The 27,382-nt window shown below is 37.5% G+C and overlaps 1 protein-coding gene across 2 annotated transcripts; it reads right to left on the bottom strand.

Annotated features, from left to right (window-relative positions):
• Positions 1–1,778: 1,778 nt before the first annotated feature.
• On the bottom strand, positions 1,779–26,777 carry vipr2 (vasoactive intestinal peptide receptor 2). 2 transcript variants are annotated; one of them, XM_079447406.1, is made up of 14 exons: positions 26,443–26,641; positions 21,953–22,055; positions 19,374–19,481; positions 18,727–18,771; positions 13,937–14,031; positions 8,331–8,428; positions 7,860–7,995; positions 6,902–7,052; positions 6,209–6,269; positions 6,003–6,072; positions 4,625–4,716; positions 3,996–4,128; positions 3,798–3,839; positions 1,779–3,409 (listed from the first exon to the last, which is right to left on the bottom strand). In XM_079447406.1, exons 1-14 carry the CDS (start codon positions 26,497–26,499, stop codon positions 3,236–3,238), a joined length of 1,365 nt encoding a protein of 454 aa, XP_079303532.1. In that variant the 5' UTR covers positions 26,500–26,641; the 3' UTR covers positions 1,779–3,235. The 2 variants fall into 2 exon arrangements, with proteins under 2 accessions (XP_079303532.1, XP_079303533.1); XM_079447407.1 differs by lacking the exon at positions 18,727–18,771 and having other exon boundaries at positions 26,443–26,777.
• Between the last annotated feature and the right edge of the window lie 605 nt (positions 26,778–27,382).

The following is a 27,382-nucleotide window of genomic DNA, read 5'->3' as shown; positions in this document are numbered from 1 at the left end:
ATAAATTATTGATGACAAATTTTGCTCTCGCTGTCCAATAAAATAATACAAAGGTTATCGATCTATCAAAAATAGCTTTTTTATATGAATGGCAATAACCATAAAATATGTTTAAGAATAAGGGCTAATTTGATGCTGCTATATCATGTGACCCTGGAACAAGCACAGTATAAGTCATAAGTAGCACAGGAACAGTTGTATAAAAGCCAAAAGTAAAATCAAGATTATGTTCCATGAAGATATCTTGTAAAATTTCTACCGTAATATATCAAAACTTAATTTTTTGTGAGTGGATGCAGCAAAATCGCTAAAATGGCCAGAAACGTGCCTACAAACATCCTTCGCTGCGGTTCGCTCTTTGGGAATTACCCACTCAAGTTTGGTATCCGTCACAGATAACACACATACATCTGGCTTACGTCTATTTGACGTCTGCATTTACATCTGCAAGACATCTACAATACATAGTTTGCTCATCTGCAATACGTCTCGGAGATGTCTGCTGTCAGACGTCATATAGACATCTAGAAGATGTCTGTAAGATGTTTATGCTTTAGAATGGATGTAAAACTGCTCTTTCTAAGATGTTTAGCAGATGTTTTTTACGCTCCAGATCTTTAGCAGACGTATTACAGATGTCCCGACGTCTCCGAGAAGTATTGCAGATGACCGAACTATCTATTGCAGATGTAAATGCAGATCTCAAATATACTTAAGCCAGGTGGATTGTGCGATCTGGGATGTATAGCTTAGAATTTCAGATTTGGGACTTCACAACGCCATTACATCAGTAAGCTAACAGAGACTGTTAAAACAAACTTGTTTCGCCTAGCAAGGGCCTGCTATAGTGCCTCTGATAAACAATTCCATAGTGGATTTTCTCAATATTTATGTCGGTATTTATACAATATTTCTCAATATGTATCTCGGCCAAATATTGTCCGATCCTAACAAACTATACATCAATGGAAAGCTATTTATGATTATTTTATTACTTTGTTCCCTTGGATATTTGCTCAGTTTGCTTGGACTCATTAAACTCACGCTTTTCTACTTCAGCTCTCTGTGTGGCATCGTTACTTCTCTGACATATTGTTACAAATACAACAACAAAAAAGCAATTCAAATGGTTAAAATAAACATTAACATTATGTCCTCTTTCCATATACAGTAAACATTTTTACACGTGATGAATGCACCTGACTCGAAACCAAACTGCACAAACATCATCCCACTAAATCTAGAAATCCCCCCTTAAATATGAATTCAGTCAACACACTTGATTCTTCTCTGCCAGTTCTAATTAAAGCTCTTTCATTCATTCCCCTCTGACAGTCTCATAATCATGCTGAATGCCCCTGCCCATGGCATCTGTGTCACTTTAGATAATCGCATCCCTGCACGTGCTCTCCCAAGGTCCTCTCTCTTCAGGTCTGGCTGTAAAAGATCCCATCTCCTCTCCGTGTCATTGTGCCGTAGATCCCAGAAATGCTTCGCAACGATGATGGAGAATAACGAACACACAGAAATGTCACTTTCATACGTCCTCACTCTTGCTGTTTTGTCAGTTCACTTGACCTAAATCTGCATCCAACTGTCTACTGGATTAATAATGGGTTTTTCAGTTGAATGAAAAAGAGTTCGGACGGCTGGATTCATTACACGCCGCACAATTCCCAACTCAGACAGCAGCTAATAAGAAATGGAATGGAAACATGGACAACGTCTTCCTATTGAAATGACTGATCTGATGGGATATGAAAAACAGGAATCGCCAGGAATAATAACATAAGATTTATATCACTGGCTAAACTTAATATATTAAAGCCATGTATTTCGTGTAAATAAACCTCATTTCATCCATAAGACTGTGGAAATCTCTTGGAAATCTTTACATAATAACAACAAAGAAATGAATTACATTCACATGTATGAAACCTGGAAATGAGATCTCATTTTTCAGCTCATAATGTTTACACTTTTCACACATACATTCTTTAGACAACCTAAAGGTACAAACTATTTCTAGGGTTGTGGACACACAGGCTCTTCTAGATTTTTTAGTCGTTCACTTTTATGAAGAAATTGTCTGGTGTATAGACGCTTTCATCAGACAGAAGTTCACTTCTGGTGTGTGTTTCTTTATCGACCTGGCTAGTGGCTAATAATATAACGATTTATATTTAATTTCATTTATATTCATATTGTATTGTATAATAATAATTGTATTAAAGAAACAGTTTGTTGAATTTATATTATTATTATAAAAAAAACAATTTGTAGAATGGATTGTGTAACTTTGTTGCATTTAAGGTTAGCCGAGTAACAGTTTATAACCCAAAATAATACTGGCAAGACTTACTTTTAACTTGCTAGCTAATGTAATTTACTTGTTATTTCTATTGCTTTTTATCAGAAATAATCTACGGGGACTCTATTCTTTGCGCATGTCTATGCTGGACGTTAAGTTTGAGCCACATGCCCTGTTTGAAAAAATAGAATATGGTTAGGTATGACCAACTTAAACCAGTACAAACTAGCATATGCTTTTTTTTTCAACAGGGAAAAACATGCCCAGAAACGTTTGTTGTTGTTTTAAAACCCTCTGTATAATCTTTTGAGGCGGACGTCCTCTCACCATATGAATAATTTGGACACATTCAAGAAAGATAGTAAAAATACCACATACAAAGCCGGCCACATCAGCGACCCACATTTTTCATATATCTAAGAAATTTAGGGTTTCCAGTTCATACTGGCTGTGTCGGTATAGCATATCATTTGTACAGTACAGCACTTCTCCCCAACCATCTAAGAAATTAGCCGTAGGCCTTAAGAAGTATTTACATAACACCATTATATAATCAGAGCCTAATGCTATATAATTGTTCCCAAAAATGTCATGTACACGGGTTCTGCATTAAAAAAAATGAATAACAGGTTTTAACGCTTCAACACTGATGTCTCACTCACAAAGGTTTGGTTTAACTTATAACTGTGAGTTTGTAGCCCCTGCGTGTTTTGGTAGTCTATAGCCAAATTTGGTATCAAAGACCCCCTTCAGAGGGACGGATGAAGCCTTTATAATTTGTACTGCATGTGTCAATCTCACGGTTCAGTGGCAGAAAGCCTTGTTCTCTTTAGCATAAAGCTTTCAAAAATATACTGTTAGCCGAGGGGGAGTGAAGAAAGAGCATGATTCATGAATGCATCTGTTTGGAGCTCTTGGAATGTCTCACACCACAGTGGTCTCAGTCTGCAGGAAGGACTGCGCTCTGGAGTTACGGTGAAACTGGGCCATGTTGTCGCTACCGTTCCTGGATATGGACGAGCTGTGCAGACGATAGTCTCGACCGATGTAGCGCTTCAAGCGTAAACTCCGCCATTTTCTTTTGAGTTCACTTTGGACCTAGAGATAAATGCATTAGCACTTTATTTCAGCATTAGATTGCAAACACTGGAAATAAATAACCGTATGAAATGCAGGTATTAAGTCAACATGCAATCCAAATTGACACTATTTATGTTCTTTGTACACATGCCTGGACTTATTGTAAATTATCTATTGTTTTAAATAAAAACAAATGTTTGACCTTATCATTTTAACCAAATGCTACAAAAACGTCTTATTTTTTACATATTCCTTTTAACCATCTTTCATACAAAGACTTTTTATGATAAACTTAGTTTTGAAGAGCGCTCTTAGCAATTAAAATCTATGTCACGTTACAAATGTTTAGTAGTTTAGTCATTTGAACAACTGTGAGTTAGTGTTATCAATCGGGTTGAAGACTGACCTCGGAATTCAAAAAACAATACAAAATCGCAACCACCAAGCCCTGTAAAGTACAAAAACATAACAAATATGTTGTAATTGCATTGAAAAAACAGGTGTTGATAAAAAAATTCTTTACAATTTTCTGCTATAAATTAAGATATTTTAAAATAGCCTTTTTGATCAAATATTGATACCTGAACATGCAGGTATATCTCACCTGAAAGGACCCCAGGCCAAGGTCAAAAAATATTTTATAGTTCCCCATTTCTTCAATTTCATCGATGTAAACGAAAAGAACATAGTTGACTCCAAACAGAGGAATCAACAAAAGTGTCGACTTGGCCAACCTCCTGAAAAACAGATAAAGCAGTTACAGAATGATGTTGTTGTAATATTTACAGTGTGTATTTTTAAGCACACAGTCCACTCTGAAATACCAACTTTAGGAGAACAAAAAGACGAAAGCACATCTAAGAGAGGCATCAAAAAGAGCGCAGGCTTTCGAGCATTAGAGACAGTGCACTCACATGCAAACTGTGGCACTCATAGCCGAACAGGTTTGCTACAAAGAGGTGCATTAATATTTCACCACCTTCGCAATGCAAGCACATTTAGCATTTCACAATACATAATGGATGACTCTGATAAAGATGGAGCGCAGCCATCCATTTCGACCCATTTTTCTGAGATTGATGGTACAATAGTACTACTGGTAAATTTAAAAGGGAGAGCTCAGCTATGACCGGACAGAAGAGGGTTCAGCTATAATCGCTGATGCTTTGCTTGCAAGACTGTGAGAGTGCCGGGAGATGGGAATGGAATAATAGTTGTTTTGTGATACTGTACCTGTACTGAGACTGGTCATTTCCACCAACATCCGGGCATCTCAATTTTTGGACCAGGATTCGAATGATACTGATGAACAGAATGAAGTTCAACTAAAAAAGAAAGAAAGAAAGAAAGTAGATAAATACTTTCTCTCATCTTGTATTTTTTTATAATAACTTTTTATACAATGACTTGACCTATAAATAACCTCAGATTTTACACTAAATCTGCAGTTGTTACATTAAAGAGCCTTTTTACCGGATGTGATCTGATGTAGAAATTCCCATCTTGTTCTATTGAACTATACTAACATTTTTCAAAAGAGCACTTTATGACCGACAGAGGCTGTAGGTCTAGGGCAAAGATTTTAACAGAAGTCATTACTTTAACATCTGATAACAGAGGTGATGGCATGGACAAAAAGCAGCAAGCACATGAAATTATCCCGGTTTAATCTGATCGAATGTAATGCCAGTTGTTTTTGGAAAGAGGTTCTGCCCAGAATTTTCATCCTGGTTCTTAAGATGCTGAAAACATCAGGTAGCACTTTTGTTTGTGCGTCATGGTTAATTCCTTAATAAAAAGCTAAAGCAAAACTAACAGAAACTCTCGGTCAAAAGTTTAGCTGGTATAGTGTTGTGGGTTACAGAATGATGATTTAGTATTGGCTAAGGGGAACATTATATCAATTTTAGTTGTGAGTTAGCCAAAAACATGGTTTACTAAAACCGTATACAAAACTTAAATGGACAAAATTTTTATACAGCCGACGACATTTTTATGAAATTAAAATATTAAACTAATTACATCAATCGGTTTCTTTTCCTCTGTGTTTTTTGTTAGGAGCCACTTTTACATCCAATGGGATTTCAAAGTGGGCGGAGCTAACAGGCACAAAATGTGGCTTTGTCGTATAAGCTTATTAACTTTTAAAACATCATTTTTTTACCCATCATCTCACAGCTGGATAATACATATTGTTAAATCGACAGTCCTAATGAAACCATATGATGTTTTCTTTAACATGGACTCATGAGAGCTGTGCAACAAGAACATTTTGACCTAGACGTGTTCATGCAAAGCTGTCAAACACAGCCATCATGCTGTCCACCAGAATTTTCATTCTTTACAGGTGAAGCTTAATAAAACAGAAGTGTCACAAGAGACCCCGGAGAGCTCAACTCGCTGCCATTTGCGCTGAAAGAGGCACTTGTGACAGCCGTTCGCTCGATCTTCCGACATCCCAGCATCCGCATCTCATTCAAGACATGGTAACTACCTTAAGACTCAGCACATCCCTTCATCTGCCTGCCTGGCATAATTCCTGCCTGTCTGACATAATATATACAGTATGAAGCCAGATTGGCTGTTTATAGGCATCGGAGGTTATACTAACAATGACAGACGCCATGATGGGCCAGTGGATCACGCGCCAGGGGATCGGCAGGTCGATTCTCTCCCAGCATCTAGTAAAAGAATACGTGAAATACACTAGTTGACATGTTTAAATACAAGTGTTGACATGTTTCAGCTCGAATTTACAAAGATTTATTTGTTATCTCTCTGAGTTGAAAACTCGTGCTCTGGTGCTCGACTGCTTACCCCGTGTCTTCCAAGTAAATCCTACAAATGATCCATGAAATCACGAACACAGTAGGGAATCCTGAGAGGAGAAAGATGGAATAATCTCAAAGGTGAAATCATGCGTGATCCTGAATATACAGGCTACAGTATATATGTGATTGTATATTCAATTATAGACACGGACAGACACATAAAGTAGATAATGTCCTTTGTCATGTTTGTCGTCACTGTCATAATGAAAGGGAAGCAAACCGAGGTGTTGAAATACTGAGTCTAGCGGCCCACACCCACTTCTGTCCTCTACAAAAGAATGAAGATGAGAGCTATTCACAAATGTTTAAATGAATCGGTCGGGACACATTCAGAGTTACACGCTATGAAGAGGAGCACGTTGTGAATTGTTTCTGTATGTGCACGCATGTGTTTACATCTGTCAGGATGAAAGCTACCGCATCACATGCGGCGGAGGTGAATATTCTCTAAAGATACCTTTGTATTCTCAAAAAATTGCTTGTATGTGGAAACAAAGACGTGAATGATAGTCAAAGGATCAAAAGTTATTTTGTGCTCGCTGTTATTAAATGGTTTGAAAAAAGAATAAAAACGATATAATAACAGGAAGCGGATGAAGGTCCCCAAAAGTACTATACAACGTACAGGAAGGTGAATAGTGCAGCTGGTTTAACCGTGGGATGTTTAATGTAGGATTACCCCATCCAATGAGAAGATAGATGATAAAATGTCTGTTCTCGGAGAAGATGACCATCAGCAAGGTGTGCAGGTATAGCCCTTCCACAAGCAGCCAGTAGTAGTTTGCCACGACGAAGTAGTTGAAGATGATCATACTGACCTTGCAACCGATCTACATGGAAGAATTAAGAATTTAAAGGGCAAGTTCACCCAAAATTCCTTGATATTTTACATATCTTTCCGTGTTGTGTGCAGAAAAAATGAAATCATACATGTTTGGAACAACTTGAGCGGGGGAAAACGTTGAAAGAAATTTAATTTTTATATGAACTGTTCCTTTACCGGTTACATCACTGTAATACTGGTGTGGCAAGTATTATGCCTATGCAGTGGGTTTTAGGATCTACAAAAATAATCTTTTTTTTAAATGATGAAGCATTAATGGGTAGTTGACAGTATGTCTGAGCTAAGACTCTTAAAGGTGAAGCTTAGCTTAAAGGTAAAGCGTGTCATTTTTCTGACGCTCGACTGTTTTTTCTATTCCAGTTTAATGTTCGTAGACAACTGTATATAAGCTTTTCAAATCCTGACTTCTTGAAAAGTGTAAATACTCTGGTGTACGACAATTCAAGTTTGGCTCAACCACGTGAGTTTAGGCCGGGAATCTGTTTCATGAACAACGTTAGATTATGTGATGAACTATCTGGAAACCAGAGCGAGATATTTGAAAACTACATTTGGGAAGCAACATTTGCCAACAATTGTCAGTTTAAATCATTTGGTGCAACAGCACATAAAACACATCTTTCACTTTTAAATTGTGGATGTCATAAGACTCGCAGTCCTGGATGTTCCAATGCTGCAGTGAATCATACGCTTAGCATGGCGAATAACTCTAAAATAAGTGGAATGCAGTCTGAAAATATCTTAAAGATCTTCCCAGGTTCTTCAGATTCTTCCTGGTACAGCGATCACTTACCAGCGATGGCTGTTTCGTACACTCTGCGCTCTCATGGGAAAACAACATGGCATCTTTGACCAGCACAGCAACAGCCCTCAGAATAAATGAGAAGAACAAGTTCAGATGGATGTAGTTCCTCGTGCAATGAAGCTTTCTGTTGGAACAGAAGATGAGAAGACATCGCTGTAAATAAACATTTCTGCTTTCTACTCATTTGCGGTTAACTTGCGAGGATGTGTTAAGCAATGTTCCATTTATCGCAACTTCTTACATTAATAATTTCTCCCAGCCAGATAAACACTAAAGCAAGAAGCCAAGTATAATGTTTATCCTCAATGTCAAAAAGTTTAAATTATAGGCTTTCAGACGCCTGCCAAACTCGACTCCTTAATGATTACAATTCATTTCACAGAGACTGGTCACTGAAGATAGCACAATATAAAGCAGACACAAATGTGAAGTGGGTCTATTTAAGGGTCTGAGCCAAACCTGAAGAGACAGAGGATTGTGCTGCCTGTGATAAGCGCGATGAGAGAGAGACTGTGTCCAAGCGTGTACAGAGTCTTCACCACCATGTAGAAAACAAGCTTGATCGAAAGAGGAACAATGTGTGAGAAACAATATACGAAACACTTCATTTAGTTTAAAAGAATCGTTACGATTCCTTCAAAAATATAAATGATGTCATAATTAATTCACCCATATGTCATTAAACCTGTACATGACACTATTCTCTGTGGAACACAAAAGTAGATATTTTCAGAAACGAGGTTTTACAACGTCAAAGTCAATAGTGACCAATGTTGTTTGTTTACCAACATTCTTCAAAATATCTTCTTTTGTGTTCTCCAGAAGAAAGAAAGTAATACAGGTTTGACATAAGGGTGGGTAAATTAACAAATGATTATTTCTTATACGATACAGAACTAAATATACATATATACCATGACCCAAACTTTCACGCAAAGAAAATATACCTTTATTTGACTGAATTGCAATATATGGAAAAATATAAAAGGAATTGTCACTTTTTCACTTTTTCAAACTTGGCAACAGTTTGTTCAAAGATAAATGAATATGAAACAAGTCTTTATCTCAAAGGAAAAAAAACTAATAAAATAACAGCCTCATGCAAAGCATTCTGGGAAACAGAAATCTACATAAACCTTTTTCTGTTTTTTTTTTATTTTGGTTCCCTGAATGCTTTGCATGAGGCTGTTATTTTATAGCGTTTTCTGGAACGATAGACTTGTTAATGTTTAATGATAATTTATTTTAACTGTTTTAACTGTTGCCAGTAAATTACATAAATGTAAATCTACAGTAAGTTACTGTCAAACTGCTTTACAGTGCTTACAAACTGGTTAATTTTTTTACTGTGCACAGCCGCAAAAATGAATGATATACGTAAAGTCATCCAACATGTGAAAGCCTGCTCGGCGGTAGAAGAGTATGATGAAGCTCAGACAGACTCATCCTCCATAAACAGCATTCTTTCAGCCTGACGCCATAACCTGGCACCCCGAACCCAGAGAGACCACAGCACCCACTCCAGAACATCACCGCAGGTACATTCCTTCAGCAGTATTTTAAACATAAAGCCGTGTAAAGCTTATTATGTCAGAGTGAAGTTGATGTTTTACAACTCTGTCAGTTTATCCATCCTTGAGAACAGATTGGTTTTATCTGGTGCGTGTGTGCTTGATTCTTGGTTCAATTTTATGACATAATACAGTAGTTTTTCTATGACTTTAAATGACAAAAAAAAGAATAATGCGGTGTATTCGTATGTATACATTAACCCCTACAAACTCCTAACAAATGAAATTAAAATAAATGTACAATCACAAATCTTTTAGTGCTGCACACTGCTGAGATCTGTATATTTTAACCTAAGCCTGTAATCTGTCAACCATCAAACAATGTGTGACTCTGTAGTAACTGAGCTGTAGCAATTAAACTAAAGAGATGGAAAACAGTCACTACAGTGGATTCAGATGGAATAAGTGAACGTTTCCTTCCTCAGACAGGCCCTTCTTGTTGGACATGGTATGTTTTTAGAGGACGGGATGCCCATGGAAAAGTTCTGGAGAACTTCACACGCTGACACTAATGTGACATTTGGACCTTCACATGTGGTGCAAGACCCCGGAAAAGGTGAGCAATATTTAGAGAACACCTCACACTGTAAAAGTGATGTGTGTCAGTTTAATGTTCAAAATCTTTTTCCTCCCCTGGCTTAAAAAACAGAGACAACAATAAGGATTTTATTTGGAGATCTCTGTGCCCTTAGATGGACTGACCATCTATCCATGGGTTACTTCTGTCCCTAGATGCTGGGATAGTCTTCCCGCGACCCTGCAGAGGACAAGCGGGTTTGGAAAATGGATAAACGGTCTTCTCTGAAGATCACTATAGTATACAGAATTTTATGTGAAATATGAACTAGTCTGTCCAGTATTTCTGCCCATGCAAATCCCAGGTGGCCTTTGAAACTCTATCAATAATCCAAGGTTAGCAAATCAATGTCCAAATTTAGTCTTAATGCATCAATGTGGTTGTTCGAATTTCCCAGAAGCAAATCAGTATGTGGTATAGAAATCAGATTTCGGACCGGTTTGATTCGAGGGCCACCTGTGTTCCTCGTGTTACTTTAAGACATCTCTGCTAACACGGAGATAATAACAGAGAACTCTGTACAGATGGGATTGTGCCCCTCTACCCTTCAGGAAACCGCTTTAATATTTCATCTCCCTCTGACACGGATCAGAATGAAACACAGTACACCATCATTGCTCAAACCAGAAACAGCAGAAGCGAGTAAACTGGGCACCGTTCCAAACTGCCAGCCGCCCTACGCAGAAGCGCATGTTAAACTTAGGCTATAAGGTCAAAAGTGCTTTTACAACTATTTTGATTGAAAACTTTACAAAAGTGATGCAGAATCATTCACCATTTAACATCTACGATATAATGCTCCCTTCTTTGTTCACACTGCGTGTGTGGAAACTAAGCGAAAAAGTCATTTTTAAATGGTAACGTATCGTATGCATGCCAGAAACATATGTACAGAGACTTCTTGTGATTATGGAGCAATGCCTATTTAGTGGAATGACAGCAGCTGTTATATACGAATAGTGTTGGCCATTATAAATAGAGGTCTTTTGGAAATAAAAATGAGCAGAAACTGTAAATCACTGTGCATAATAATAGTGAATACAGTGTGCAGCTTTTATTCTGCCTGATCCGACCCTTAAGAAAACGTTGTCTTATCATATTAAAGGGGTCATATGGCGCGAATATGTGTTTTTATGTCTTTGGTGTGTTATAAGTTCCTCATGCACGTATTAGACACGTAAAATTGCAAAAAATTAAAGTTTCGGAAAAAAAGATGCATTCTATCTAAAAGCGAATGCTCAGACCTGCCTGGAACGCCTCGTGTAACCACACCCCCACAAATCTACTTCAGTTCGTCGTATGATTTGACTAAGACCGCCCAAATGTTTTCTCAAGTAAGGTGGGCGTACCTGTCAGTACAATCGCTTCGGAACCTGAAAAAAAATCCAAAGAGGATATACAATATATGTGGAAAATAAAGCGTAATTGAGCCTTATATCGTGTATACATATTGCATTACATCTAGCCGTGTCTTATAACCCCTTTAAAGCAGTAATCTGTTTTTAATAATAATAAAAACGATTAAAAAATCTGCTCATAAATTAATCAACGGTTTTATAATTTAAGGAAAATGTCAGTTTGAAGTTATAGGACTTCATACCACATAAAGATAAAGTTATGTTTCAAACAGAGGAGGCAACAGGTGAATAATATTTTAGATTTTTTCAGTAAAATGAAATACTTTTGCGACAAGAAACAACAAGTCCATATCTACAGTACACTGTACTGTGTATCTTTATGTAGTGGAGAAAGTCAATGATTATCACTGTCACAGTTATGCATTTAAACGCATTCAATCTAGTTTCCATCCATTCATGTGTCTATACCCTCAGACAGCTGCTTCAGTCACACTGTCCTCTCATCACACACTCTAGCCAATCAGAAGCCAATGGGTTGGAGTGTCTACTCTGATGCTTGCTTTCACCTCAAGAAGCACTGACAACTCCCAGCGCTTCAGAGGTCCGTTTATCCAACCATGAGAGGCATTTGCCCTCGCTGCTGGTGTGTGTGACGTGTGTCCACAAGCATTCAAAACCAAATGGTCTGATGGTCTTCAGACGGACTAAAATACAATAAGAAACAACCCGTGTGTTGATATTTTTATAGAAAAAGCACTCGAACACAATCTGGGGGCTACACCTTTAAGTCAAGCATGAAGAATGTCAAATATTGAATACCATATTCATCAATGTTATTTTGCTGTTTAACTAAGACTAAACATCATCATTTAATAAACTGTAAAATAATCTACATAATGCTCGGCCTCAATATTTGCTTTTAATTATGTAAATCTGGGACACTTGTCATAATTTCTCAAATGGATTATACTGTAAAATATCTGCATTTAAATCCATATTTAGTTTCCAAGCTAAACGCCATATTTTTCCTAAGAAAGTTGTGTAAGTTAGGTATAGTCGTGTGGATTTATGTGATTATATTGGAGACATTTACCCTTAATCAAAATGGCAGTTTCTTCATTAGACATCCAATAAACACACGGGGAAGCTTAAAGGTCCCAGAATTCCTATCATTCCGTAAATTCCCAAAGTTTCTAACCTTAATAAAGTAGCACAGATTTACACTAAATCAAACTTTACTTAACTCAAAAGGAAAAGTCAGCTAATAACGTTTTTTATTCTCACAACTTGTGAAAAGATATGTTTGATTTCAAATTAGACAGCGCGGAGAAAATGTAGTTACCTTCCAATAAAAGTTAGTAGAGTTTATGGCAATGAACGTGAAACATAATAACATTGCCAGGTGGCAAGAGCTTATGAATAAATGTAAAATGGGCCGCATTACATCAAGCTCGGTTAAAGTTCAATTTCATATGAATGTCCAACAGTCTTTAAAAAACATGCCCATCCATCACCCTAAAGGTCTTATTGATCATGACAAAATGACACAACATGTCCATTTCCTTACAAAAAAAGAAACCGTCACACACATGTTTTTTCTTTTTCATCAGCCATTTTGCTGAATAAATGAATGCACTCAAAATGATTCAGTTCACTTTTGTTCTCCAGGGGTTTTACTTGACACTGTAGTATCGGCATGGTTCACTTCCTGATAAAATTCCCACCATTTCAGTTCAGTTATTCACAATTATTCCTCTCTGACTGATCCCCTGCTCGACAGCATCCCGACAGCAATATGGAAACGTGCATTTCACAGGCAACTGCCCATTCCACGAGAAAACAATATAAACCGAGAGAATCCACCGTTCTAATGAGATAAAAAACGTACTACCGGACATTTAGAGTTCTTTCATATTCTCTGCCATAAAGGAACAAAGCGCCTCTCTGCGGTTTGATTCTTTTATCATCTCCCTTTACGGCTCTCTGGCACTCTTTTCAACTTCAAACGCATCTAAAATCATTTGTCTCCAAATTCGAGAGACTCTGAGAAGAAATGTAATACCGAGAGCAATTTGGTTGAGAGCCCATCAAAATACAGCCAGCTGCTTTGTTTCTTTCAAACTTTCATTGCTTTCGATCTGTGACTGTTTGTCAGACCCACGCGTGAACACACACACACACGCGTGTTGGCACTGGCACACACAGGCGCACACACTTTTCCAACCGCGTGCACACGAATTCGGTCTCTGCCCCAAAGGTAGGCCCAGCTGGCAGAGATACAGACTAGAAAGTGGGCACTAAAAGGTTTTGAGTCCTAAAGTGCCCTTAGGCTCCAGACAATTTTTTTTAAGTGTAGCACACCGAATGACAGCATCAGACATAACATTACTTTCCATTCACGCGTACTTCCTTCCGGACAGATAATGCGATGATCCTAATGCTGTTTATAGTCTTACGATTAATGTGTTTAATGAGGCATGTTGCATATCAAAGCTCATATAGTGACGTTCTGGAGGTCAGGGGATGATCTAGTGTACGCTCTGTCGAAAGCTCACTTACCTTGGATGAGTTTGATTTGGACTCAAAGCAAACGTCTTGGACGCTAGGATACACGCCGGACCAGCCATTGGTAGTGCAGTTTCTGCTTATGATGCCTGAAAAACACACATCGCTTTATTAATAACCAACATGTCAGATTGATTGACAGCTGTTTAGACTGACAATGAACACTAGGAAGTGTTTGGGTAAGTAACACCTAAATGCCAAAATAAAGAAGACAGCAGAATACATTCAATGTGATGTCTGGTTGAATACGGCTGTCAGTATTCTTCACTTACTCACCCATGAGTTGATCCAAATCTGTATTCGTTTCTTTGTTCTGATAAAACAGAGAAAGGTATTTGGGAGAATGCTTGAAACCAAAAAGTTCTTGGCCACCATTGACTACCATAGTAGGAAAAAGGATAATGGTAGTCAAACGTGCCAAAGAAATGTGTAAAGCAATTTTTCCTACCGGTGGTCAATAGTGGCAAACAACTGTTTGGTTACAAGCATCATTCCAAATATCTTTCTCTGGGTTCATCAGAACAAAGACCTTTATACAGATTTGGAAAAACTTGAGTAAATGAAAACTTTTTGGGTGAACTGTTCCTTTAAACAATTAGATTTTGAGAACGAAAGGCATTCTGCTAGAACCGTGCTGGTTTCCAATAAAACACCATCAAACCATCAGCTCTTAACCATTTAAACCATCACAAACACTTAACAATGAGGTTGTATTTGTTAACCTAAGTAAATGCATTAACTAACATGAATTAACAATGAGCAATATACTGTAGTTTTTCGGCACTGTCTTTGTTATTGTTAGTCAATTCAATTGTTAATTTCAGCTCATTACGCATTAACTAATTCGCTTACTTTTCGTTAAAAATTCAGATATTAATATGAACGAAGATCAACAAATGCTGTAGAGGTATTGCTTGTTGTTAGTTCGTGTTAGCTCATGCATGAACTAATGTTAACAAATATAACCTGTAAAGTGTTAGCAAATATTATTACATTTTTTCATAAAAGTTTACATAATTTTCTAGCCGAACTGAAAACTAAGCATACAGGACTCACACGTTTTTAGAATGTGTTGTGTGTATATGGAAACTTATTGTGCAAAGAAATTCACAATACCAGGTTATCTCATATAAGTTATGCAATGCATGTTTTCGTATGGAGTAACAGTCACTGACAGCGATGTAAACAGTGTGTAGAGTTGCCAGCTGTCCTGTAGTTTTGCCAAAATAAGGAGATGTCCATCTGCAAAGCATTTCTGGCCAGCAGCGCTCAAATAGGGTGTAGCTCACAGATTAAACATATTAACAACAATTTCTCAAGTGTTTGAAATTCTGATCCTTGCAAAAGAGCAATTGATTCAAGCTGGTTCGCTCCGACAGGCGCAAAGGACAAATAACAAAACACTTATCAATATGAGTCACATTTTACATCTCAACTTTATAGTGGAACATGTTTTGGTTCAGTTAAAGATTTTGGGAGGCTCTAAAATCTTTTACCTACAAAAATCTAAAATACAGTTTAAAATGAAGACTAACCTCCCGTTTCTCTTTAGGTTGCATTGTGTTTACATTTCTACACGCCACGTTTTCAACAACACGGGCTGCACTCGCTCATTGCATACATTTATACGGCACCACTGATAAAAATCATCACTGATGCATTAATTCAAGGCTGAAAGCCAGAGACGGTGAGCAGAAATAATGACAGTTTATTTGTGTTTCATGCATAAATGTCTCTGTGTAGGCTTTCTAACACTCACAGTAACAAAACCACAACCTCCTACACATTGTACTGCATCAGTGGCCATCATTACACCTGAAGAAAATGAGCTGGCACGCCACTCTTAAAAAAAGAAAATTGCAGGGGCTACATCTATAGAGTAAATGCATGACATGATTTTAAAACAAGACATGGCTATAATAGATACTGGATATTTATGAAGTTTGGTTTATTTTGAGCTATAATTACTCAAAAATTCCTAATTATAACTATAACACAATAAAACTATATCTGTAATATTGATGTCAAAGATTAAAATTGTCATAATCTGTTCCGTGTTCCCGTTATTTTGGACTTTACGTTTATTCCTGTTACGTGTCATGTTTGTAGTTTTTTCTTGTTAATAAGTTTCCCCAGGTGTTTCTTGTTTCCTTTGTCACCCCGGTGAATTTAAACCCTAGTGTTTCCTTTGTCTGTGGTCGGTGTTTGTTTTTACGCTTCGTTCTGTCACTGGATTGCCTTGGTTTGTTCTTTTATCATTTCATTAAATGTCACACTGCATGTGGATCTGCTTCCCGCCTGGTTCCTCCCGTTGTCACAGAAATCATAGGGAAATGAATGCTTGGAATCGAACTTTGATGCTCTTATCTCAAAATTTAAATATTAGATTTCACATGCGTCACATTTGACCTCAATAATCCATAATCTTTTGTGTCTCAAATTCTTATTGTTCGTGTGCTGAATAAATTATTACAATAACTCTTTTCAATTCAATTTTATTTATATAGCGCTTTTCAAGATGCGCATTGTTCCAAAGCAGCTTTACCGGGGGTAAAAAAAAAGAGTTAAAACACAGTACATGGTGTTTATATAATAAGTTAATTATTCTAGTAAATAATATCTAATGTCAGCAGTCTCCCTGTGGTTTATTTAGAATATTTTGCATTAAGTGAATGCTTGGCTGAAAAGATGTGTCTTTAATCTAGTTATAAATTGGGCGAGTGTGTCTGATCCTCGAATAATATCAGGAAGGCTATTCCAGAGTTTAGGTGCTACGTATGAGAAAGCTCGACCCCCTTTGGTGGGTTTAGTTATTCTAGGTGTTATCAAAAGTCCTGAGTTTTGAGATCTTGGAGAGCGTGATGGGATGTAGTGTGATAGAAGCTCTTTTATGTAGGTAGGGGCTATGTGTATCTCTTTCTTTTTTCTGTGGAACACAAAATATGTTAAATGTTGGTAACCAAAAACTAACTTCCATTGAATGGGCCCAAAGCTGTTTCTCAGAATAACTTATTTTGTGTTTCACGTGAAAAAAAACACTACATACAGGTTTTGGATGGCATCAGGTTAAATAAATGATGACAGAATTTTTATTCTTAGGTAAATCGTCCCTTTAAACATGGTTTTATTAAACCAACGATTTCATAATACTCCCATCATTTCTTCAGATTGTGAAAAAACTTTGACTTCTCCAAACATTTTCAAATTGCTCCTGTAGTGAAATGGATGTATTCTATGCATATTTTACAGCTGTGAGGGAAACAGAACAAATACGTAATAGCTTTTGCGTGTTACGGCCGTACTGTACTCTATATAAAGAAAGTGCACAACTGCTTCACGGCAGAGCACTCCGTGAGAGAGATAATGTAAACTCCCTTGACATGTATCAACATGGAGATTTATTTTTGCTTGCGTCCACCACGAAAGAAATCCCCCAATACACACCCACACACGCTCGCACACAGAGATCGGATGCACAGCCACATATGAGTAACAAAAGCGTTCGTCTGTACAAACAGACAGATCCGACTATATAAAGGTGTTAACTAACCCATCTCTGAAAACCCAATTGTGCTCTTATCTTGAATTCAAATGATCAGGACGCTAATCAAACTTGCATTTGCCTGGAAGCATAAGTGCTTCGCGTGTAAAACGCGGGACTGTTTAGTGGCTTCGAAGTGCCATTCAGGGACACAAAAGCGAGGCCAAGAATCTTTGTGCCGGAGCGAACATGACGGACAGCTACTTTGTGTTCCATGTGTGCAGCATCAGCCAGCATCTAACATGACATTAGAAACAGGAAAAAGCTACATGGGGTGTAATTTTATCTATCCTCAAGAGGTCTAGAGATGACAGGTGTGTTGTAGTAATGTAACCTACATACAGTGAGCTCAGCCTAAGAAAGATTGGGGAGGTTGAACCTTTTAAAGCCCGTACAACCCTGAGGTTCATACGTCAGTGGGATAAACATATCCATTCCACCTCTTTCAATCCATTACCGTGTTAAGCGATTGAAAACATATCCGTCAAGAAAGTGCGACGCATTGCTTTTTCAAGAGCTGCTTTTCGAAAAACAACAGATAATATCTGAGGTAACAGCTAATGGAGCATAAATGATGTTGACTGTGTTTATCTGAAGAGATCAGCCGTACGTTAGAAACCTGATTGTGTGCTGTAAATCCATCGGTCAACATGTTTCCAGAGGTTCCGGGGTAATTCGGCTCCGTAACTTTCCGAAGGCACCGTGTGTTCCTCGCTGTGCCAGCAGGTTAGACAGGGCTCAGAAGTGATGAAAATTGAATGATTGTTGAATCAGGGATACACGTCTGCTCACACACTTTGGCTGACGGACAGCTTCTCTACAGGGAAGAAAGAGTGTGCTGGTCCTGTGCCCTCGGCTTGGGGCCACGGGTCAATGAGCACGTCCGAGCAGCAGGGGAAAGACATGATTCACTCAGTCCAGCCTTTGGTTTTCTCCCCCGCTCATTAATTTACTCTCATGTGCACTTTCACAATGACAGTCAAAATCAACGATTCACTGTGCACTTTTGGCCTTTAAATTAGAATTAATTACAGTGTATTATAGTCTTTGTTGTGTATTTGGCCAAAACTTTTAAGCAAAGCAACACTACATTTAAAGGTATAGTTCACCCAAAATTAAAAAAATTCAATTTAAACCTGCATGAACACGAAAATAGACATTTTAAAGAATGTTGGAAACCAACCAATGGCGGCACCCATTCACTTCTATTGTATGGACACAAAACCAATGCGAGTCAAAGTACCGCTTCTGTTCGGTGACCAACTTTCAAAATACCTTCTTATGTGTTCTGCGGAAGACAGAAAGGTTTGACATGACAAAAGTAAATGATGACAACATTTTGGATGAACTATCCCTACAGGACAGTCATAGGACAGAACTGTATATGAATTTGTGTATCACTTATAACCCAGGAGTTCAATTACTTGTCAACAGATGATGCTTCAAAAAGGGGTTCTTAATAAAAAAGATCTGCAAAGTACCAGCAAAGAACATTTGTGACCATGCACCACAAAACCAGTCATAAAGGTCCATTTTTTTAAATTGAGATCATCTGAAAGCTGAATAAATAAGCATTCCATTTATGTTTGACCATATTTGGCCCTAAATTCTAAGCTTTACATAGATAGCAAACTTGAGTGGGTAATTTCCAAAGAGTGACCATCAGCTAGAGATGTAGGGTTACTTAATATCCTAAGAGTCTTTGTCATAAAAGAAAAATCGATAATTTGGACCTTTATAATATATTTGTGCTAGAATAAAACCTGTGCTATTTGTGACTGGTTTTGTGGTCCAGCATCACATTCACAGTATGTAAAGAAAGTGCACGGATAGTGACATGCGTGCGTGTAAAAAATGCTAAATGACATTCTGTATTAAAGCAAATATTACCATCTCTGGTAAACAGATTCTTGAGGGCGGTGGGACACGTATTGACCACCACCTTTCCAATGTCTGAACTGTGCCAGCATGAAATTTCATCCCACATTCCCCTGCATCCTGTGAGGAAACAAAAAAGAAAAACGCATGTAATCCAAAATATGCTGAGATGCATAACTTTCGAGAAAGTGAATGTTAAAAAAAGCTGTGCATATGAGAACTAGCCATGTGTTCAACCGGTGGGAGAAACTGAGAAACGTCATAGTTTCAGATTAGATCCACATTCATTTACCTAACATTGTGAAGGTCTATTAAATCTTAAATCTTTTGCACCTAAACATGTTTTCTTTAACTGGAATAAACAGTGCAGTTGTTCAATCTAATCCAAATGTTATATTCCTGCATAAAAAACTAAATTCATAATCTCCTTAGATTTACAACCTAGAAATATTACGCTGAACATCCTGCATCCCTGCATGTCATTCTTTTTTTATTACTACAACCAAAACAGTTAAAAAAGATGACAGTTGTTGCATCTCTTGAGACCATCCCACAGAGATCGGTCCACACAAACTGTTTTCTTAGGTAGCTACTTGGTAAGAATTCATGCCATCACTTTAGTACGATTTACTTTTGCTCCACTGACGTTTTTCTAATATTCATTCGTTTTTCGTACAATTTACATGGTTTAAAATTATACGAACTAGCCGTCTCGTAAAATAGTTACAAATCCCTGTTAAATTCTGGATATGAATAGAAAGATGGTGATGATAAAATTGACATACATCGATAGCTTCACAGGGTTTTCTGGAGAGCCACGGCTAATGTAGCTCATTTAGTGCGTTTAGTGCACATTTATTTCTGCACTGTTTACTGCGATCTATTAATGGCAATCCTATTAAAAGTCTACAAGAGAAGAACATCACAGCAGCAAAGGATCAACTCGCAATGTCCAAACACTCTTCTCTGCTACTCCCAAACCGCCAAAACACAAAGCAATGTTTTTACATCACCACGGTGTTTACATTTTCTGGAACAGACAATCAACTGTACCAACTGGTCATGGCGGACACGTTTATCCAAAGTAACTTAGAGTGCATTCAACTTAGGCGTGTGTGTTTCATAGGGGTCAAACCCATGACCTTGCATTGCTAACTCAATGCCCTACCAGATGTGCTACAGGAACACCTTTCTTATTTTTTACACTTCAAGCAACAGCTGCATCTGCTGTAAGACAGCCAACCTGCTCTGGAAGAAGAAATCATAACCCAGAGAAAACACATCACTCTCCAGGCATTGTTTTAACACTCAGTAAACATCATCTCCAATTGGTCAATGCTCAGTTCATTGTTGCACTGCTGTGAAACATCATGGCAATATGAGAACTATTGAGTAAACCGTTCATTTCCGTGGGGGACTAATCAATCATTTTATACATTCGAGTGGTCAAGATCTTTGTGGACGGTTTACTTCAAAATAATTATCTATAATTGAAACAACGATTTGTCCGTTGATGGAAAACACATTTCTGTCATCGCTTTTTGCGGGAAACCAAAGAAAGCAACATGGTTTCCCACATATCACTTCTGTTTCGGACGGCAAGGATGTGAACAAGAAGAACATCACAAAACCAACATGGAAAGAAGGATTGATTGTGTACTGATTAGACTTTAATGATTTTGGCGTCTTTCTTTAGAGCTATTAAATTGTCATAAATCAAGAATAAAACTTGTGTGATGCCACAAGGAAAGCTGCTAAGGGTTTCTCACATTTATTGACTGCGGGACGAAAACCAGTGACTAGGAGTTTTTAGAACATTGATAGTTATACACAACCCAGAATGTTAGCTCATCACAATAAAACATCTGGGATTGAAGCTTAAAAGTCATAAAACTGTATATTTGTTCCACGAGGTTAGAGATATATCATCTGTTCTTTCATCTTGGATTCCATAAAGTTTAAGAAAATAAAATCCAGTTCTTTAAAATAAAATGTGCTACTGTATATGAGGACTATTATGATTCTGTTTCCATGCACATCAATATACTGTTTTCCATGATGTTTAACATATACAAGAGATTTCAAGAAACTTGGTTTTAAGTTTAGACACAAGTCTAAAGTTGAGCACAACGGGACTAAACCACAAAACAACAAACATGAATATGTTTTGCATATATTCATATTGGGTGCAGTTTGATCGTAGGCTATGTCAGTTGAATCTTTCTCTTCTTTATCAGTGTATTATAATAAACATTTTACAGCATGTATGTGCGGCATATTTACAGTATGTGGGGCATATCATCACATAAAATGTAAATACCACATTTAGCTTTGACAGGACAAACTGGGCCCACAACAAACAGCCAACAGTTAATAATTCTACACCTGCCAGTCCAAATGTAAATCTGTCTGACAAAAGTAAAAAGGCGACACACATCTTACAAAAAGGAAACAATGTGGCTTAACCTCATTCAAATGATTAATTTGAAAAAATAGTCTCCAAAAGAACAAAAATACCAGGTATTACTTTTGTGGAGACCGGTGAACGGGTTTCCCAGGACTACACAAATATATATTTTTATATCCAGTACCTTCTGTATTTAGCGGCTGCTCGTCTGCCAGCATGCCCAAACATTCCTTCTCGGCCATCTGCAGCTCATACAGAAAGAGACAGTTCGGATGTCTTCCGTTGACCTTCAGGGAGAACAAATGAAACAGATCTCAGTTTCAGTGAAAAGCAGCTTTAAACCACATATTCCTGCATCAGTGACAATGGATGGCAAGTGTCTTGGAAACAATATATTTGCCTGGACGTGCATCTGTCAGCTTTGAGGATCTAAACAAGCATAACAACATTCTATCATCTGAAGTCGATTTAACGCTTTTACAAAATCAAGCCTGTGGCGCAGAAGACGGTTTAGCTGATCAGACGTTTCAGCGCTAAACTGCTAACTTGGTTACAAAGGATCCAAAATGACAGATTATCACGGTTGGACTCAAAGCTGGCGTGATCAAAGAGCTGCCACAAAGCCTGTTTAACTGCTAGAATACAACTCTGTAAATATATCATGGGAAATTAACATCGACTCTTCGGTTCAGATCATCATTTGGTGTTGGGCCATGAAATGGTTTCAAAGCAATTGTGGAAAAAAATTGAAATATGTACAAGCATAAAATTTGAAGTATACCATTTTTTTAAATAAATATTTTCAAAGCAAAGTCACTGTCTTGTGTTTATCCGTGTCTGCCTGCTCTCTGTGTGAACTTTTAGTCAATTTGGCTTTGGGTTTTTCCAAATGAACCGCTAAGACAAATCAGCCCAAGATCAGAGAGGAAATAAGCTCACATTTAATGTCTGTCATCGCTCATCTATTTCAAAATCTCAAGCTACATCCTTGATAAGAGAAGAGCCGTGGAAATCTTTTGTCCTTACACATGACTAGCACGACCGCCACGCACGTACGTTAATCATACCTGATTGTATCACGGATTAATCCGAATCATTGCTGTCAGAGCAAATACACACTGGCTTTTATTAACTCAGACAGAGGGGAAAAAACGCTTTGACATTTTCACCTTTTTTTCTCACTGATCTCTCAGCCAGAAGGGTTTAGTTTAGAATAACAGACGCTACAAAATGAAAGAGCTCAGTTTAGTTTATTTTTAGACTGCACGAAAATATCAGTCAGCTTCCTGAATTTGCACTAGATTTAATAGTTTCTTCAGCGTAATTCTAACAGACTTTCTTCAATTTCTCGAACTATGTGGAAAAGTGGATCAAATGCATCAGGACATATGGAAAGCAGTCTGTCAATTTGACACGTAGCACGGCCTCGCCCTTCTGCTTCATCGGAACTGACATGTTTTGTAGAAATCATTCACTTGGAAAATAAAAATACTTTGTAGTTGAAAGGGAAGCATCTGGAAACTCGTGCAATAAACATGTAAAACATGGTTACTTTCAGGAAGTGAGTCTAAAGTGCATGAATATTGAACGAATATCCAAAATAATCACGTTGAAATAACACACACATCAGGGTTGAGGTGCGTGAATTTTTCTATTAAATGTTGCTTTGTTTTGAGAGGCTGTTTTCGAATAGTCTTGGGCTAGTCACACTTTTTTCCAGTGGCTTACACTAGTAAAACGTCCATTCCTGCACATATTCGATCTTGTTTTACAAAACGCTATTGAACATTTTCACAACAGGAAAAGAGATACAGGTCACTGAACTTACATTGACTTTGTGAGACAATATCAATAATGGTGCGTGCTGTCGCACTATATAGCGGTGTTGACCAGCTCATTCGAGTCATTTGAGTTAAGAACAAGTCTGAGTCCACATAAGGTTTGGTCTGAGACAAAACCTAAAGAAACCTTCAAGAAGCAACATAAACCTATAAGCAAATAATATACTGATTTCTTTAGGTTTTATCTCAGAGTCTTAGGTGGACTTGGACACAACATGCTCAGACTTTATTGTTGCTTAAAATCTAAAGTTGTATTTCTTATCTTAAATCATTTGCATTTTAAAGTTACGTCTTATTTCTCTGTGCCAATCATTTTATGTAAAGCCTTTTGAATTGCCCATGTGTATGAAATGTGCTAAATAAACTTGACTAGCCTAAATGAGCTGGTCTCGACAACAAAGGGTAAGCTATCAAATGAGAAAAAACATGTTTGTGTACCCGCATGTTTGAGATTTTATCCTTCTGAAAATGTCCTCATTTGACAACTAGCCCCGGTCTCTTCTATATACAAACCGTTTAAGTTAACAGGTTGAAAACAAGCATCCGACATGTACATGACACATTTCGACCCGAACAATGACGTCGCCCATGTTCCCCTTTGCAAATTCATTTGGATACCACAGAAAAGGTCTTCCATATGAATTAACTTCCATATAAGGATCTTTAGTACAATTATTTGATTGAAAGATTTTGTTTAAAGCAAATGTAACTAACATCTATCTTCTCTGCATCTTAGGAATGTGCTTTTGTGTCGCGAATTGTGGTGGTCCTCACCAAACTGCAGTGGCTCAGCTGGAAAGGATGAAAACTTACAAATATCAATGAAAGCCAATTTTTCTTTTCTCATGCTAAAGACTGATTCAGTGCTCTAAAAAGTAATTGCATACTCTTAAAGAGAATAACATCATGGATTTTGGGGATGTTCAAACTCTTATGCGGTATTTAGTAAAACACATCTCCAGCATTGTTATTTTAAAGTAATGTGAACGTCCAGAAAAGAAGGTTGAGATTTTAGACCTATGTTGTTCCAGATGACACATACTTATAATCGAATATAACGTTAAACTAAAATCCCTCTCATTGATCCCAATGCATTTACAACAGTCGACTGCCACTAAACCATGGCACAGTTCTGCTTCGAATCTTTTACAATAAAACATCATCAATCTCCAGAGGTAAAACGGTTTGACATTAAATGTTACTCTTTGAAATTGTCCAGGGATTGAATTCAACCAAACACAACTTCCTTTCTTAGCTTTGATGAGATCTCTGTGCAATTTGTCTTCAGTATCTAAGGAAACCTCTTAATTAAAAACCTACTTACAGTAAATATCTTGTACAATAAATCAACAATAGACCTGAACCACAAGAAATGAAAAAGGATACATCATATAGTACATCAAGCCTATAAGTGGACGTGCTTTAATCACACATTCAATCATCCATGCTAAAGATACAGTACAGTATGACGGACATCTTGTATGGTAATCCCTAAGGTACAACAGACAGATGTATATTTAAAAAAAATGTAAAATTGAGTTTGTGTGTTACTTGGTGTATCTGTGCTCCTATGGGGGCATCCATATGGTCACATAATTTAATTAAGGTCATAAAAATGCTCTTTGCTCCGATGAACACAGAGACAGATATTTGGAAGAGTGCTTATAACAGACAGATCTAAACACCCATTGACTCCCACAGTAGGAAAAAATACAAGGGTAGTTAAAAGTGCCACAGAACTGTTTTTTTGTCTTTTGTGATTATAAGCATTCCTGCAAATATATTTGTCCATGCTTATCAAAACAAAGAAATGTACAACTCGAAGGTGAGTAAACGCTGACAGAATTTTCATTTTAAGGTGAACTGTCCCTTTAAGACATTACTGAGATTTCAGGCAATGTATTGGGGTATTTAAGTGATATCATTTAAAAGTATAAACTTCACACAAAACAAGAAATATTTCTTAAAAGATACATTTGAAGAATGTTTAAACTGCTGCTTTTCAGTCTAAAAGGATAGAGAATTAAATGTCATAAATTGGGCAAATATCATGTAGGTCACCAATATTATTTTATTTTACCAGTTCAATTACGCCATGAATAAAGCTTGTTACCAGTTGTACCTTTTCTCGAGACCCCTGTGGGCAAAACACCTGAATGATCGCAGAAAGTTCACCGAGAAAGAGCCCTGACCCAGTTCTTCTAGTCCTTTAAAACAACGTAGTAAGGTCCATCATTTTAAGAGAGTTGCACAAGCATGTGCTGCAGATTCGCACGAATTTACAGAGTTTGATGCAAATCAAAAGTCAACAATTATATATTCCTATAATCATTTATTTTGCTTTGCTATTAAAAAGCACATCAATGGTGGCAAAGGCTTCTCGCATTTTTTTCTTTTTCAATTCAAGTAAATTGTCCACTTGGTTACCCTAAAAAAGAGGTCGCCCTGGTTACGTGACATCATGAACCATTTACATTTGACATGATCCATAGCACAACGTGCTGTCATCCTATATTGGGTAAGTTGTCAATAACTTACCATTTAAATGGTGCTATAACATGACAATTTTAAACAATAAAGCAACATAAATAATATATCATAAATAGAAGCGGCTACAATTGTTTTTATATATGAACTTTTGTTTTGGTCAACAAAAGAAAATGTGCAAATAACAAATTGTAAGAATAGTACAAACTGCTCAAAAGACCGCGGTTTCGCTGTACTTTCAGCACTGACGCTTGAGATACACACAGCTTTTGTGACTTTTTGTTCCTTTCTGACAATAAACCAAACCCCTCACACCTGAGGCGTAAACTCCACCGCTTCAACTTACCGTGCGCGCGCTCCAAACTAAAACTAGAATTAGACAACTCGCGAGGTGCATGTCCATTTCCTCAGATGTCTTCAGTGCAGATCTTAAACACTCCAAGTCACAAATAATCTCTCATGTGCGTAAACTCCAGTCAGCCTTCGTTATCAAGAGCGAGAAGTCATGGTGTGAGGAAAACACGCAACTGTGCCAATGATGTCCGGTCCCGTGCGCGCAAAATCCAAGCGCAACCTCGAGGAGCGTTCAGAGAGGAGCAGTGCGCGTGTTTGTCAGCTCAGAGGAGGATGGGAAATCACAAGAGATTCTCTTACTCCTCCTCCAGCTCGTGTTAGATGCGCAACTGGCATTGCGCCTTTGGGCCGCTATTTAGCCTGGAATCTGAACAGAACTGGCATTCGAACAGTTGGAGTATTTAGATGTTTTGGGGTCACTAATGGGGGCGGCTTTGCATGGCACAATGTTTTGCGAATCGTAAACTGCATCCCAGCATATGAAGATGGAAATATAAACTGAAAAGATTGCACACAATCATTTCTAGCTCAAGCCTTAACATTTTGACATCTTTGTTTGTTTGTTTGTTTGTTTGGCTAGGCGTGAAAACCCTACACACTTTTCAGTGTACTTTGGGGCAGTAGAAATCCAAGCAGATGTGTATCGCATAACTGGCAATAAGTTTAACAATGTTTATTTGAACATTATTACGGACAGGGGGAAATAACTAATCCACGTTTGAAGACAATTTTTTGTGGCGTACCTAACAAGCCACGGGTTACTTATCTACTGTATACTCTTAAACGTGATCACAATTTCGAAACATTAACTTTATACAAAAATATTATTCATGGGACAAATTGTATTGCTTCAACTAGATTTCATTTAATTTAGGTATTTAACTTAAGCACTAACAATGCCAAACGGGTAAGTCTGTAGGACTATTTTGACA

The sequence above is a fragment of the Barbatula barbatula genome (assembly GCF_947034865.1).
Source record: "Barbatula barbatula genome assembly, chromosome: 23".
NCBI classification, from domain to species: domain Eukaryota; kingdom Metazoa; phylum Chordata; class Actinopteri; order Cypriniformes; family Nemacheilidae; genus Barbatula; species Barbatula barbatula.
Note: the sequence above shows the minus strand (reverse complement) of the source record. Positions and strands in the feature narration are given on the sequence as shown.

Bases quoted from the DNA above. Each gene is read 5' to 3' on its own strand.
- vipr2 (XM_079447406.1), bottom strand. From the start codon at position 26,499: ATGGACATGCACCTCGCGAGTTGTCTAATTCTAGTTTTAGTTTGGAGC. The intron at 6,270-6,901 runs GTAATCCTACAT...TTCTCCTCTCAG, and splicing joins CTATCTTCTCATTGGATGGG to GATTCCCTACTGTGTTCGTG. The intron at 3,840-3,995 runs GTGAGATATACC...TGTACTTTACAG, and splicing joins TTGGCCTGGGGTCCTTTCAG to GGCTTGGTGGTTGCGATTTT.